This window comes from Bombus impatiens, unplaced genomic scaffold, assembly GCF_000188095.3.
Source record: "Bombus impatiens unplaced genomic scaffold, BIMP_2.2 scf_0083, whole genome shotgun sequence".
Lineage (NCBI taxonomy): Eukaryota > Metazoa > Arthropoda > Insecta > Hymenoptera > Apidae > Bombus > Bombus impatiens.
This window is the reverse complement of record NT_176502.1, coordinates 299,415-316,358: the sequence shown is the minus strand read 5'-3', so window position 1 is coordinate 316,358 and position 16,944 is coordinate 299,415. Positions and strand designations below refer to the sequence as shown.

The following is a 16,944-nucleotide window of genomic DNA, read 5'->3' as shown; positions in this document are numbered from 1 at the left end:
ATCATTAAGGAGTTCTAACAATAAAACAACGTACGATACGAGCGGTAACGAAGGTGTCTTATTACGGCACAAAGCGTTATTAGAGCAGGCATATTTACATCCAGTAGTTGTCAAAAAGTATATGATAGTTCTACGAATCCAACTTGAACGAGATCTTCAACTTCAACTAACCGAGAACTTCAGAGTATAATAAATTCAACTGATAGGAATGATGAACAGTTTGAAGTGAGCTGTAGTTGGAGTTGTGGAAGTATTGTAAGTATCATATACATTCTGACTATTGCTGCATGTAAATATTTCTGGTCTATTTATAGTTTGTACCGTGATAATGTGGCGTTCGTTACCGCTCCTTCTGTATATCATTTTGTTGTCAAAAATCTTTAACGATGCTTCCAATGATATATATACAGGGTGGTTGGTAACTGGTGGTACAAGCGGAAAGGGGGTGATTCTACGCGAAAAAAGGTTGAAAATATAGAATAAAAATTTTTTTATTTTTTTTTTTTAATTTTTCCATCGAGACAACGATCTACAGTGAGATCCGTTATAACGAGACGTGATAAAGTGCACGCGTACCGAGCGAAAATTCAAAGTCGATTTTCTCGAAAACAAAGCCTCAAACGAAAAATTACATATATATATATTAGCTTGATCTAGAATGTACTGACAACGCTTGGCTGGAAAAAGCTGAAACATTCTTTATTTCTAATTCGTGAAAATATAAAAAACTGCTAAGTTTGTCTTATCTGATGAAGAACATCGCGACCATCGAATAGATCTCGAAATATGTACATCTGGCCGTTCCTGCATAATAATGAACTAATATACTAACATTGATCGATTCTCGGAAGTATAAAGGAGTAAAAACATCAAATTTTTAAAATTCTCAATAGAGGGAAGTTAACCCATATGACTTTCTTTATAAATGTTTTTTCTTATCGAGTCTGATTATTTTGTAAAACGAATCGTATTAAATGAAAATCAAGACGGGTAAATTTCAAGTGTATGAAGAAAGTAAATAGCTAATGAAATGTTGAAAAGTTGAAAAACAAGAAATTCCAACATCTTACAGTAAATATGGATTATAATTTACGAGAGGGGGAAAAATAGAATAAGTCAAACAGGCTTGGTACCGTAAAATAAAACTGAAAAAGATTGAAGCAGGAAGGAATAAAATAGAGATTTCAAAGTAATTACGGAGCACACACCGAAAGGAAATACAAGGGGAAGAAAAGATCTTGGTAAGATCGTTAAAAACCAAGTTAAATACAATAGGAGCCAAAATGCAAAAAGAATATATGAGAAAGAGAAAACTGCTGAAGAAAAAATTTTCTGCGCGACGAAAGCGACAGATTAAGAATATAGAAAACGAAATGTATAGAGAGTGATATGAAAAATAAAAAAGAACTTCCGTCGAGGAAATGAAATGGAGAAAGAAATATCACCCAAGATAATTAAAAACTCAACAATATTTTATTACGATTTTGAATAAAAAAAATGTATATTTCACCCGTTATTCAACTCGTTAATTAGTTGGAAAAGAAGATGCATAAATATATAGTGTACAAATACGCAGATCACTGAGCAGTTAACACGCGACGTACTTCAAATACGGCGATTGCGCGACGATTATATTCAAAAAATTTGTGAGACTTAGCGAGAACGATCCGAGTAATCGATTAGGCATGCAAGGTGCTCCGACAATTCCGATTGGAATGCAATTGCTCGGTCGATTTAGAAATGATGCCCATACTGCGCTGGATTCTCCGGCTGGTCGCAATTTCGTTATTAAAAAGGAACGCCGTCATTGGTATTTCTCATTTGGAGCTGTCTCATACATATCACACTAAATTTATTCCTTCGTAAAAAATCAAGTGAGATTTTAAAAGAATCGACGTTGTTATTGTTATTATTATTATTATTATTATTATTATTATTATTATTATTATTATTATTATTATCATCATCATCATCATCATCATTATTATTATTACTATTATTATTATTATTATTGTCCTTTACAGATCATATAACGGATTCTTGTTTACTAGTATTACGTGTTTCTTCACTTAGAGGATTTCTTCCTGGCTTTGATTAAATATTCATAGCTCATACTAATGTGATTATCGTAGACATTTTGCTATTATTGTAGTTTAGTATTACCTTTTTCAATCTATATGAATATCGATTACATTAAATATAAGACATTAGTCAATAATTACTCTACATACAGACAGAGTCACTAATTCGATTGCTGCCTTGTATTAATTATCCCTTTATTCGTAAAAGAAAGAAGCAACGAAGGAATTGGTTAAGTAGAAAGGAAAAAGAACGAATTAACGACTTAAATAAAATAGGTTATTTGTAGTAATACGAATACTCAATTTGCGATTAGAATAGTGTTTAAGGGAACGAAGATAATTTAATTTCGATTCTCGGTCGCCATCATTTGCTTTCGCATAATTTATCCTGTCGTTTCATTAAGGGATGAAACTAACAGAGAGAGGAACAGAAACAGACCCTTACCGTTGCAAAGCTATGCAAATATTGCTTGGTGATTAATGCCAGCTACTGGCCGAAACACTGCCGCTTGTGCAATGGCAAATATTTATCCTTCTACCCTTCGATCTAATTGTTTAATCGATGATTGCGAACTAGGTTATACCTCCGCTCGATGGAACGCTCGATTTGAAACTCAGGAAGGACATGATCGAAAAATGAACGAAAACATTACGTCAATGAGACAATTTCTAAAATCATTCTTTAAATATTAGATTCTTCAGAAAGATTACAATATTTCTGACAATTGATATAAACTCGTTCTGTGTATTTTATATGTCCCATAAGTAACGCGGTTTTTCTAATATCGTTAGATCATAAGTAATTATAGTAATTCGAGCTCGATTACTCGATTCCAGTACTCAATTTGAATATTCATTGAAATAAAAATTTTGTTATTTTTGCGAAAATAGATTGCCTTTAATATTGTTCAAATTCCTCGATGAATTTCCTAAACAATGTAGTACTTCAAAGAAAGTAGTGAATCGGATTTATCAAAACTGAAAACTTTTTCGCTCCGATAGAAATTAGCTCGTACTGAAATGACATAAACAACGAAGTTTAATAAGAAGGATATATCTGGCAAAATCTTAATTGACGTACTAATATCCTTACCTATACTAGCAGCACTCGAAGAAACTTTCCGAGAAAGTCACGGGTATATCTACTTGCAAGATAACGTCCTATTCAAAATCCCAAGAAACAGTAGGACCGTGAATCAGACGGTGAATGTAATACATTACTGTGCTTTAATCCGTACAATTCATTCTCAACGATTTTATAACTAGAAGTTTGGATTGAGTTATTTGGAGATGGATAGTGAGATTCTGGGATACAGAAATCTGAGACAGATATTAGATTATCTCTGCTTGAATTCTGGTACGAATCCCTCTTTTCTTTCTTTCTTTTCCTCTTTCTCCCCTATTTTCTCCCTATTCCTTTCTTTATTCCCATTTCATTTCTCCCTTGTTTCTACCTATTCTTTCCTTCCCGTCGTGCACTTCGAAACTCGAAATGCGTCAACGCACGCCAACAAATATCCCAAACAACTGCACATCGTAAGACATTTGCACCTCTATAGCGGAAGAAATAGCGAAAGGACATTTTAGCCGATTGTCTTTTATGGATATCGTCCGCCCTTTAGAAAAACCAACCGTAGTATTGCCGACGCGAACCGACGATACCAAAGAGAATAAAAAATTACGTAGCCGAAATTGGATGTCCATTCCATCCCTTTATTCCCGTCGCTTTTCTTCTATTACAATATCAACCAACTCCAACGACTTTCAACGCCATTGAACCTTGTCGAGCGAAATTTTCGTCTTTGCAAAACAAACCGTGAAAACGGTTATATGCCAATAGCGCTTCTAACAGGGCGATTTTTCTCCGACTGGACTTTCAATTAAAATTTCATTGGCTCAGCGAATGCGGCAAAAAACGGAGAGGGTGAAAAATTAATTACGGTGCGTGGCGTGGCCTTCGCGGACAAAGGTGCAAACAGGGACGGCGAGTGGGCGCAGAAGTCGCGATATGGAAGGATTAATGAACCGCTAATCGAGTCTCAGGGCCGAGGGTCAGGGTAAACGAACGGGCATCAGACAAAATAAGAGGAACGTCGGACGAAAACACGCTCGAGAGAACGAGAAACGAGAGTTCGAACATCAAAGTCGGTGGAGGATAATGGCATTCGTTTCGGACGCTGGTGTACGAGCCGGATGAAACTTATCGCCGTTGGCATCTAGACGTCGAATACTGATTAAAGTAAAGGAAACGTGGATAGCAACTTTCTGTTAATTAAATAGACGATGCCGGTTTGACCTCCACCGGTGGGATTGGTTGCTTATTGCTCTCGAAATTGTTTCGAGAACGAAAAATTTAGACAAGCGCCGAACGGTTAATAGATTATGGCTATCCACGCGGATTCATATTTTTATAAATACGACTCGGCAGATGAAATCTAATGATCTATGAAAAGATAAAAATATTTGTCAAAAAGAAGAGGGTTTGGAAAATCGTTACGACGAAATCGAACATCCCGTACATTACTATTAATACGATATTTTACTAACTAAGTAACTGGAACTAATATTAAAGGTAAAATTATACGATTTACGAGCTACAGATTATTATCATAAATTCCCTTGCGCAATAATAGTAAGCTTGGTAATAAATCATACGAAATTGTAGAAGTAGAGTTCGCAAATGACGAGTCGTCCGATTATTACATGAAATTTGACTTAGAATTGCAAGATAGTAAAGTAGATCACAACTTGCCAGTTCGTAAATTTTATTAATTAATAAATTATTGTGCAAGAACATTCTAGTATTAAAATTCTCCGTTAACAGTCATGTTTCTCATCAATATGATGTGTAATTGTTCAGAGGATACGTGAAACGCGTAACTGATGTACCAACCTCCAGAGATGGTAATTCAACCGTTAAGCCGAGAGCCATGTTCAGTTCGAGGCAGAGTCCGATCCGACCTCTTTATCACTAGCAACCCATGGGCATAATTTTGCAACAGTATCTCGGAAGCGGAAGCTACGACGCTAGAATCCAGTAATTTCGTTGGCTGTGGCTTAATTTGTATCGATTCACGTGTTCGGAACATCGTGAACCTTCCGAGCTGTTTCTACAAATGCAAGTTTCACTTAGTGATCGATCAATGCTCTTTGTCACGAATTATCGATGGAATTTATCTAACAGAATGTTGTTTGTTTCTCATAAATGATAGGTTTGTGAGAAAAATAAGATAGTTACCATCTTTTTTATATGATGAGCCGAGTTTTGTATTTCAGTAACCTTAATACTCTATCGTGTTTTAAATCGAATTCTATCTAAAAAAAGAAATTAACCTATTCCTATAATTTGTAATTGGTAATATATTGCCATAATCTAAGGAAATAATTACATTATGAACTATATTAAATTGTTAAAAATCCATTCAGGCCATCCTGCTGCGTATGAAAAATTGCGAGACATCGCCTTCTCCTGCTTTTTTTTTCAAAAATGGGCTACTAACGAGAGATCAATACGGTAAGCAACCTGTATACTACTTAACGAGAACATAATGCTAATTAAAGATAATCAGGAACGTTGGATTTCGTATATTTAGTATAGAAACGCATCGTTCGTAGCTCCAGTTAAGAGGACTACCAGTAGGCAAAGGACAAACTAAGTAGAAGGACCATTTGATGTCAAACGAGCTTCGAGGAAATCGAGAATACCATTTGTAGGTTAATTAGACTAATCGTCGACATACAGACGGTGCTTAACGAGTCTTGCCTTTCCGACGTTTCCATTAAGCCAGTCAATCAGGTCTGTTTCAACGGTGAAAGAGACTCCATTCTCGCGTTATTTTGAATTTCAATAGAGACCGATGTTATCGGAGCTCTGGAAAGAGGAAATTCTGCACCGGATTCGCCGAAATTGAATTTAGGCTGCTTCGAATTCGACGAAGGAAGATGCAACAAGAGCCTCCTCGACGATGCAATGTGAAATTCTATAACTTATCGAACTAACAGGGTGATAACGAATATAACTTCCAACGAGGATGAACGTTTCTTATGAAACTGGCTGTTGCGAGCTCGCGTAGCATTGAACGCAAATTAAAAGGAAATCGATACTTCGTGATTTCGGACTATCGTCTAAAGTTTCATAAATCTTAATGCAACTCCAAAATCATTATAGAGAAATTGAAGTTATTAAATTATTGCGTGAATATTTTAGAAGTATAATTTCTATGAAAGAAATAGTAATATTTACGTTTGCTTTTAATTAGTATATATAATTAATTAATATTATCTTTTTATATTATTATATTTAATATTATTTAATTAATATAAATGGATTATTGTCCTTGAACACCTTTTTCCATCTTCCAAACGAGTTTCTTCTTCTCGTTCTTTGAATTAGGACACACTTTCACTCCGATATCCAATGTATATTAACTTCGATTTTATCTCTTTATATCTCAGAAAATTGAATAACTAAAATTACCATAGATTAAAATAGTTCCATCTGAAAATCTCATCGATTTTCAACAACGCAATGGTCCATTACTCAAATTGCCTCGAGCTAGAATTCTTGATCATCCCAAGTGCACAGTGTTACGTAGCACAAAAAGGGAACCTTCAGCAAAGTTTGGGCCATCACAAATGCAGATAGCATCTGGGGAATAAGCTTTCTCGCCGTTTTCTACCCTGGCACTTTCTTTACTCGCGACTCAAGGCGTGGAAGGAAAGATGCCCGAAAACGAACGCTCGTCGAGCTTCCTTCAGGATTCGATCCGATATCCCTCACGGTAGCGGCTATATCCGGCGAGATTCTGTTGTTCGATTACAGTACAGATTTATTTATCACTGGAAGCTTCTTACGCAAACAACTTGCGATGCAAAAGAGACAGAAATAGCAGCTTGTTGAGAAAAGTAAGGACGAAGTAGTGGGTATCTTTGACGCGCCTTTATGTAGAAAATGTTATTTCAATAGAATAACGTTATTTATGCGGCAACGAATAAGTAATGTAAGATTTATTTATTACGATCTTCTGCAATTAGAAGGAAGAAACATCATTCGTATTTGCAAAGGCTGATGTACAATATAGTAGAACAGATCATATCAGTTTCATCGATGTTCAATTAGAAGTCTCGAAAGTTTAGCTCAGAGTTAACTAAATCTCAAAATTGACGTTTGATGATTTACTTATTATTCTTAAAAAAGATTGGCTACGAAATTTGTGTTTCTTATGGCACATAAATTTGCAAAGATAGGTCATTCGGTTTTCTGAAATATTCGATATTATGTATGTGAATAATAAAATATGACACTTCATAAGAGAGAGGCTCGAAGCTGTGAAAATCGCAAAAATCTCGCAATAACTCTTCGCAATCTCGCTTCGAAAAAGACTCCATCTACTCCATCCACAAAACTAATTGAACTGCCCCTTTAAACAAACTCCCAGTTACTCGATAAATTTACCACGGCCATTCTTTCGCCCACTTAATTCAGTCCCATCTATGAGTTCTCTAACCTCATAGCTTCGTAGATCGAGCGTGTAATGTGTGCGTCGGTGTCGCTAAAAACACCATTGCGCCTCCCACGTATACATTAATAACACCGTAGAGGTCCAGCAGGGGCAGTAAAAAGACCAACAAAGTCACGTAGGAAGAGAAAAAGGGAGAAAAGAGGGAAATACGCGTGGACCAAACGATGCATCATGGTACATTGTACCTACGCGTTTCGACTGCTTCGCGTCGGCTATGGCGTCGAGTGGCCTCGCACGGCGCTACAACAACGTCGCTGTGTCGCGTCGGGACAACGTATTCTCATTAGCAGGTGTCGCGGTTTTATTTTTCCATTTTTCCCGCTTGCTTTTTCCGGGTCGAAGTTATAAAACGATCATTCTTCGCTTGCGAACTTTTGACATTTTTAAATGGTTCGATCTTACTAAATAAACAAGATTCTATAAGTAGGATTGTAACATCTCGCCTTTCTTTTATCTTTCTCAAGCATCGCGATGCACTATTTATTTATTTCACGCCTTCTATATTTATGATATCACAAACTAAACAAGAAAATTAAAGTATTTCTCAAGAGAAAAACGTTTAAAACTTTCATATTTCAACCTAATTTTTCCCAGCGCGCGTTTCACTCTCCTGTGATATTACTTAACGAATTTTTAATACCAATTTACTCCGAAATGAAACTTCACACGGGAAAAACTTTTACAAATTTAGCTCGCATTTTCATATGAAATGGTCCCTCGAGGATCGTATCGACGATTCATCAAACAGCCTGTAAATTCCCATCCAATCAGACAGACATGGCGGAATCACCATTGTCACTCATAAAACCGTATCTGGTTTCGCCCTCGCGTAGCTACGGAATAAACGGTTTTCCGATAATCTTTCTGTGCCGCGTAAGTTTCAATGGCATCCCATATCGGCGTGTAAGCAGGCTGATGCACGGTTATTTCAATAGGAGCCGGTACGTGGCGCGATGAACGTGCAAAATGCAGTCGACGAGGCAAAAGGACCGTTCGTTTGGTCGTGTGCACGCCTTGTCGTACATTTCCAACTGAAACGAATCCACCCCTGTCAAAGCTTGACGCGTTTTGCCCTGGCGAGCAAGACAGATTCGAATGCCTTTCCGCTGCCTTCTGCAAACGTGATCCATCTTTCCGTCTTTCCACCATCGGAGGAAATGTTCTTCGTCGCGGCACGTGCGACGAGTTTTTATATAACCGACATTCCGGATACTCGTATATTCAAACGAAGAGTCGAACGGATCGTACGAAGTAAAGTAAATTTCAGAAACATTCGTGCAAGCGGATGTAATATTCGTGAAAGTTGGAAACGTACCTAGTCGAGAGATACATATTTGAAATTTTCGTGGCGAGTAACATTAAGTACCGTGGTCTATTCCTCGATTGGTGTCGAACTTGCATTGGTGTTACGAAACAAGAAGAAATCGGCGATGATGAATAAAATATAACGTGTCTGTAAACGCATTAGAACTACAGAATATCAGATTAGAATATCGGTATTGAAGGGTATTAAACGATGACTAATTCGAAGAATTCATGTGGAAATTTGTCATGCATGATGTGATACGTGACAATTTGCCTGCCTGTGACAAGAATGTGCTAGGAAAGTGCTACGTATATATGAACAATTGAAAAACGAAATAGTTTCTTATGAAATTCATAGAAGAATAAAACATAAGTGTCAGGGTTGGAAGCTTATAGGAATCAAGTCAAATTGTATAACATTTGAGTACAGTTGAGAGGGACGTAAAATCTCTATCTGATATTTAAATATAGTCTTTACTATCTTATGTACTATCTTATTCTTGGATAAAACCTGAGGTCCAAATATAAAGAAAGCATCATACAAGATCTTTCACGTGAGTTACATCTGTTAAATTAAACGAAAATTTTTGCATTTTCTATGAAATATATCGAATTATTCTATCTGCATGAATAAAAATTTCCAATAACATTGCCATGTCCTAAAGATCGTCACAAACGATAGCAATGCCAAGAATTCAACGTCCGACACAAACCGCAGAAAAAGACGAAGACTTCTCGTCTAGTATTCAAAGTACCCTATAATTTCAAATATTTTACTTCCACGCGAATATTCAGGCGAAGCATAGTTAACAGCCTCGCCAAGATAAGGCCACATTTTTAACAATGGACCGCATCGCAAGCTCCACACAGGTTGAAAACGAAACATTTTCCAATCGCACTGTTGGCTCTGCATGGAAACTCGGTTACTTATTTCCAAACTGTTGAACTCGTCCCGGACTTAGACGAACTTCCCTATGCGGTAGACGTTCGTTTTCGATTCGAACGAGCACGAGACCTTTCTATCAAGGATCTCGCGACGACGTTCGCTCCCAGACCAGGATATAACTACTTCCGACGAATTGCGGACGGAGGTCGAAAGCGCATCGAAGCGAACCGTTCGCCATCGCGCTCACCAACCAACCCGCTGATCTCTCAACCACGCGCAGAACGACCCCAATGCACAATTTACGAGCGAACAACCTTCCATCCAAGTTTGCTTCCTCCTTTGATTCGCGTTTTCTCTGGCGACCACCGCGGATATACTGTTCCGGTTCATAGAATAAAGACACGATGCTCTGTCTGTTCGTTGTTTCGAAACGGTTAATGGTTCCTGTATTGAAAAAAGGATTATGGGGCAAAGCGGTTTGATAGGTTGAACAAAAAGTTTTAGAATAGATAGATAGCCTTTGGACGAAGTATTAAGTTAATAAATAGGATTTTGCGAATTTCGATGCGTCTTTGCGTAATTAAAAGGTACATAAATGCGCGTACGATGTGCGAAGATGTATAAAATATCCAAAATAGAGCATTTATTATAACATTTGGCGAATGAAACATATTTCTATCTAAATTATATTTCTCTGAGTATGTCCATAAAAATGTAAAAATGCATAAAAGTTCGTAGTCCAGTAATTTTCATTTATGCAACCAAACTGACTGTAAACTTCACTGTCTATTTTTATCGTAGATCTGATTCTTCTAGTTAACTGTTCGTATTATAAAATATTATCTATACAGCTACATCAGTTATCAATGCCTAACATCACTAAACTAACTAAAAGTTTGATAGACTATTAAAGTTCGTTCGCGATTTACTTTGACAAAACGAACTGTTCTTGTTTTCGTGGGCAACAGGATCGCGAAAAAGCCGCGTAACGAGCCGCAACGTTTTCAAAAACTACGCTAAGTTTTCGCCGGTTTATTATTAATAACAACCGAGTGACGTAACAGGCGTGATTTCAGCTAGTTTCGTACCGGATTTTCTTGTTGCGCCGTGACCAAAAAGGACCGCGCGACGAAACGATGAATTATTAGAGCGTTTACGGAGTACGTGCTTTCGACTGGTTTTAGTAAGTAGATATTCTGTGCTTCGTCGCTACGTCGAGAGTTTTTCGTGCAACGACGGAACGTCCTGCTTTGTACAAGAGGAATTATGAGAGGAAGTTGTTCTCTTTTATCGGACCGACTGAACAATTTCACGCTTGTTTACGGCGAATTTTTTCTCTCTTGCGCGAAGAAATTTTGAAATCGGCGATCCCTGTTAGTCGAATGTCGTGTTACTTATATTCGCGCTAAAATTTTAATCATTGTTATTAGGAATCTGCGATAAATAATTTCAGAGAATCTTGTCATTCTATACTGAGAGAAAATTTCTCTGAAGTTCTCTGATTTTAATTTATTTTAATCATATGAGAATGTAAATAGAGAAAGTCTTTGTATCAATTACAACTTAAATTAGTTCGTAATTATTATTCGTGATAAAAATTTCGAAGTGATTTTATATTTATAGTACTTAAAAAAAGAAGTATTTTTATTTTTAAAAAAAATGAAACTTCAAGGCGTTATTCCTTACTCGCTACATAATATATTAACAAATTACCATTAACAAATAATCTTTATGCAGATTTTCTTTCCAAAACATTGCACATGTACCTCAGAAAAAATTATATAGAAAGTCATATTTGTAGAACGTCGGTCGTATAAATGAAAGCTTCTACTTTTTCAAAAAGGAACAAAAAATAAAATTCATGATTTGCCTCGTTTAATCGATGCATGATCAATCAACACTTAAAGTTTCTAAATAATTTCCATTCGATCAAATTAATTCGCGACCTCTATGATTATCGAAAACGAGTTTATTTTTAAGCTGCAGAACATTACGATTAATGTAAGAAATTGTTTAAAGATCAAGTACTCAAGTCGAAAAACATGGTGACTTTGACATGATCGTCGAGTGTGCGAGAAAGAATTGAATTCCAGCCATCAAAGACTGAGATAAATGATAAAAAATGGAATACGAACAAAGTGTGTCGAGACGACCGCAGACTCACGTCGAAATTGAACGTCGAATCGTGCGTTTATTGCACTCTAATGGACCAACTTTAACCTAGGATCCTTTTTATCTCTGATACGCTAGTTGTCCTACAGTTTAGAGTCAAGTGTATCTTGATACGAAAGAACTGTATGTAAAAAAGCCTGCCATCTTCGAATAAAATGTCACGACACGATTTTCGTAAGGCATTTCGCGCAATATGCTACGTCTGAAACGTGTCACATGAATACTGATTACGTGTCACTCGAAGAATTTTCCCCCTATGAATTTTCCTGATTAATGCTACTTGAAATGTTTGCATAAAAATTGATGTAGAAAGATGATGGTCTTAATATGAAATTTGAGACTGGGTTAAAATTTTACCTCTAAAATTTATTTACTGCGAATTTCATTTTACAATGGCACAAAATAATTTGTACTGTAAAACGTGTATATATACGTATAGTTAAAAAAAATTTAATTTTACTTATTGCACGTTAAAGGAACAAAGTTTAATCCTCTTAATTGTACATAACGTTATGATACAAGATGAAAGTGTCCGAAAAAGTCGATACAAAACTTCTGCTATGTGTTAATAAGGTCAAGTAGATAAAGAAAGTTTATATAAACTGATGTCCGAAATTGCTTTATCGAAGAGTTATAAGCTTTCGAAGATTCCCAGGAAAGTTGTTCTTAAGACTTGCTATACAAAATCTTAGGCAGACAAATGCATTTACTACTATTTCTGCAGCGGCGGAAATATTGAAGAAAGTTTGACGAACATTCAGTTCGACGAGTATTCTTGCAGAAGGAAGGAATTTCGAACGTTCATTATAACTGCCAAAATGATTAATATAAATTTTTTAACGCTTACAACTCTTCGATAAAGCATTTTCGGGCGTTGATTTATATGAACTTCTTTTACCCACTTAACCTTCATGAACACGTAGTATAAGTTATATTGCGACTTTTTCGGACACCTATATAAATACCTTTAATAAGTCGAACTTACAATTCATACGTGTTGATCCAGATAGGAAATTTACTTTCCAAACGACGGTGGATATATTCATTTGAATACTTTTTACATAAAACAGAGAAAGAAATACGCGTGACGAAACGAACATTTTCTAAAATCAGTCTCCTATATTTCTTTCAAAATCGGAAAACCCAGGCAAGTTACGTGAAGCAATTTCCTAGAGAACTCACGAGGCAAAATTCACCGAAGTCAAGGAATCGAATAAACAGATTCGTCTACGGGGAAATCGGGGGAGACGCGTGAGGATCGCGAGGAAGGATATGCAGGGGGTAAGTTTCGGGATCAACTCACCGGCGCAGCTGTATCCATTTTTATGAAGGATGTAGCCGTCCTTGCAATCGCACTCGTACATCCCATCGTGAAGTTCGTAGCAGAGCTGCTCGCACGGAGACCCGTGACCGCATCTTCCTGAAATGCAAGGATTGTCATGATGAGAGACTTATTTGTATCCAGAATGCGAAGAAGAAACAAACGAATGATGATAAAACGTGTTCGAAGGATATTCGACGTCGCGAGTTTAAGATAGGTTCCATTTTCGACGACCTTAGAAGGAAGAACATTTTACCATAAAAATGGAATTTTCTTCTGTGATTCCGTCGTGATAACATACTTTTGTTTTGACACGTGCAGTATCAATAGGGGTTAGGCTAACAACGAAGCTGTTGATCGTGTCGTTTCTTAACACTTCGCGGTCTCAATATATTTAATATTTTATCACGACTGGTTTAAGTGATCACGATTAGACGACGGATATTTATGCACGCGTAGTTTTACGAATGTTATCAAAGAAATGGACGCTAGATAGAGATCTGTTCCAAATATTGCCAAATGTTGCCAAATATTATAAAATATATAATGAATGCTTTACTTTAGATATTTTATATATTTTGAATATATGTGCGCTCTTTATATTTCTGCATAGTTGAATTTTCTATAAATGTGCAAATATCTAATTATAACGAAGTATAGTTACAACATATATTGTAACGCAATGAATCGATTAATTTCTCAACGAGCTTCAGCAATAAATATCCCCTTCCATAATAGATCAACGATTTAACCATGCAATGATAGATACATAGATTCGATAACAATATCGAAATAACATACACGTACTTGCACGTTTAACGTTCGACAAAACATAAATTACCAAACAATAAATATCACAATCCCTAACTAATAATGTACGAAGAGACACCATGGAAGGTCCACGAAAAGTCCTCGAACAATCAACGAAAACGCCCACGAAGAAAGGTCGTAATAATTACATCGAGCGAGCCATCTCGAATTTATTAAGTCGCAGGCTAAACGGAGGATATTTCGCCGAGGGAAGATAAATCTCGGCGATTGCCAGCGTCGTATTTTCTCTAGCGGTGCGCGGGCCGACGAGAAAGCGCTTCATTTACCTTTGAATTATTCTGTCCCCTCATCGAAACGCTGGCTCAGCGTCGTTGCTCTCGCTCTGCGCTTTAAGGATTTCCCAACAGCTACGCGACGACTCGACGGTCGATCGACAGCGACGACCGCCAGAATAATTCACGTCTAACCGCGAACTTCCTGCAGGATTACAATTTCCTGGCCTTCTCTACGGTCGTAGACAGAAACAAGTGAAAGGTAGGTACCAATGAAGTTTACTCGAACTAGTAGCAGTGTTCTACACTTAAGCTTTATTTGCTATTGGATTGCGGGTTTTTATGCAACTTCGTATTGTTAAGAGCAGAACTAAGAAAATGGAACATACGTAATAGAATTTGTTTAGCATACGACAAATTATAACGAGCCCTCCAGTTTGGACGTTTTTTATACTATCGTATATACATCCTACTATTATATACATCCTAGACACTTTTTCGTCTTTAAATTTATTATAAATACATAGAAATCTTCAGTCTATTTATTATATGTCCTTATAGTACATAGGTTAGTTAGCAAACTTATCGAAGTTCATATTTACGTTTAGGCGTATGCAAACAAGTGTGGTAATAACTGAAATTCATATTTACCTTTAGATGTACCTAAACAAGTTATTTTTAACGAAACTTCATTGCTATGTATTTCTACTAGCTGCCCACTTATTCCTATCCCCGACTATATATATCCTCTTACAGTACGACCTGTTCGAACCTTATTGCCCTCAGCCTTTTCCACTAGCGATACGATGACCGCCTTTGGAAAGCCCTCGATTTTCCCTCGCGTGTACTTCGTGCACGTATGCTACGTACACCGACCGTGAATTGTAGACCCTCCCTAAATTCAATTCCAAGGAATCGTAGTTGAAGAATAGGATTAACGTGAACTGGATATAGCATGGATATACAAGGGACAGTTGAAGGAGTTAGGTTGTTTTCTAAGCCGGCGATTTTGCACACTTTAGTTTCTGAGAAGGTGATTTCTATTTTAAGAGATGGTGAAGAAATTGAGTAAACGGGTTGCGAGGATGGTTTCAATATTTTTAGAGTCTTCTTGTAGAGTTTAACCTATATTATTTAGGAGTTAAAAATATTTGTTCGTTGATTTTGTATAAGTTATTATACGACATATAAATAGTCCGTACAAATATTTTCATATATAAAATAGTTTTTCGATACATTGACAAAATTTGTTCATTTTACTGGAAAATCGAGCGAAACTTCGTGCGTTAAGGAATTAATTCTTTCGATGTAAAATCAACCTGACGCAAATTAAACCGAGAGAACTATGGACCAAAGAAAAGATAACGATATTTCTCAACTTGTTAATCCATAATCCCTCTACAATTCCCTTTGAACCTTGGCAAAACCGTACAGCGTCAAAATAAAATTACGCGCCTGAATTTCTGGCGATTTTCGTACGCATTCCGAACATCCGACACGATTCACAAAAATTCTGTTTACACGTCGAAAGCATTGTTTCCGCGGATCAGGAACGTTGCACGTAGTTTCTATAAGCAACGTAGCCAGGTGGATTTATTCGAAAAGTCTCAGCCACGTAAATGCACCATAAATTCGCGAAGTGAAGAAAAATGGATGATTCGCTAACTCCGTGGCGAACAAACCCTCGCCAGCCCCCTTTCTCGCATCCCCTTTTGCGTTTTTATGGCTCGACGTTAGAATAACTTTTCGTGCCCCCTCCTGGGGAAAGCTGTGCCGCGCATCTTTCGCGTTGTTCGCATAATAAATAACGATAAACCCGAGCGAAACCTTCCATCGCGTCGTCTCAAACGAACGAACGCATCGTTCCATAGTGGTCGCATCGCCTACCATTATTTACGATATCCTGTGGCGTGATCGTGCAAATAATTTAACATTTACCTACCTGCTGCGATTAAAATTAATATACACGTGCGTAGAAATTGCATTGATTGTTGATTAATGCTGAAGGCCATTTGCGAACTTACGTGATCTTAATTAAAATTTAAGCTAAACAGCGTGCTTAGGATAATTTATGAAAATTTACGAACGATATTATAGAAGGCAGGCAAGATCATGATATCTCGACGTGGTGCTATTTTCTGGTTTGTTTCCCAACACAACTTTGGAGATGAAAATTCACGGGAAAAATTGTGAATAATACAGGTATAATTAGACTGCGGGTGTTTACGTATTTATGAGAAAGTGTGTAGAACTGTCTGAAATTCGCAAAGCAAATATTTAAAAGTAACCAAAATGTAATGTATCTATAATATTCAAAAGGTGAAACGAATTTTTATTTCGGCTGTTTTTCATTACTCGTGTTTATAACAAAATGAGGTTGCATACATATGGACAACACATCTGTGATATTCCGACAAAATGATTAACCTTCTCACAGAGAAGAAGGTTTTGATGAAATGATTTCTACAAATCTAAAAGAGAAATTGTGAGTACGATAGAGCCTCGATTATCCACCATGATGTCTGCGTCCTATCTCGAATAATCGAAAACTCGTATAATACGGAAAGGTCTATTAGTGTTCGTCAGTAAATCGCATAATAAAATCGTGGAAAAC

At 36.8% G+C, this 16,944-nt stretch overlaps 1 protein-coding gene across 3 annotated transcripts in view; it reads right to left on the bottom strand.

Annotated features, from left to right (window-relative positions):
- The window catches only part of LOC100750137 (pikachurin), a 269,452-nt gene that overhangs the window by 177,093 nt on the left and 75,415 nt on the right, over positions 1–16,944 (bottom strand). For all 3 annotated transcript variants that reach the window (XM_012394376.3, XM_012394377.3, XM_012394375.3), the window contains exon 3: positions 13,270–13,386. In XM_012394376.3, the coding sequence (XP_012249799.1) occupies positions 13,270–13,386 (117 nt within the window). The remainder of the gene's footprint in view (positions 1–13,269; positions 13,387–16,944) is intronic.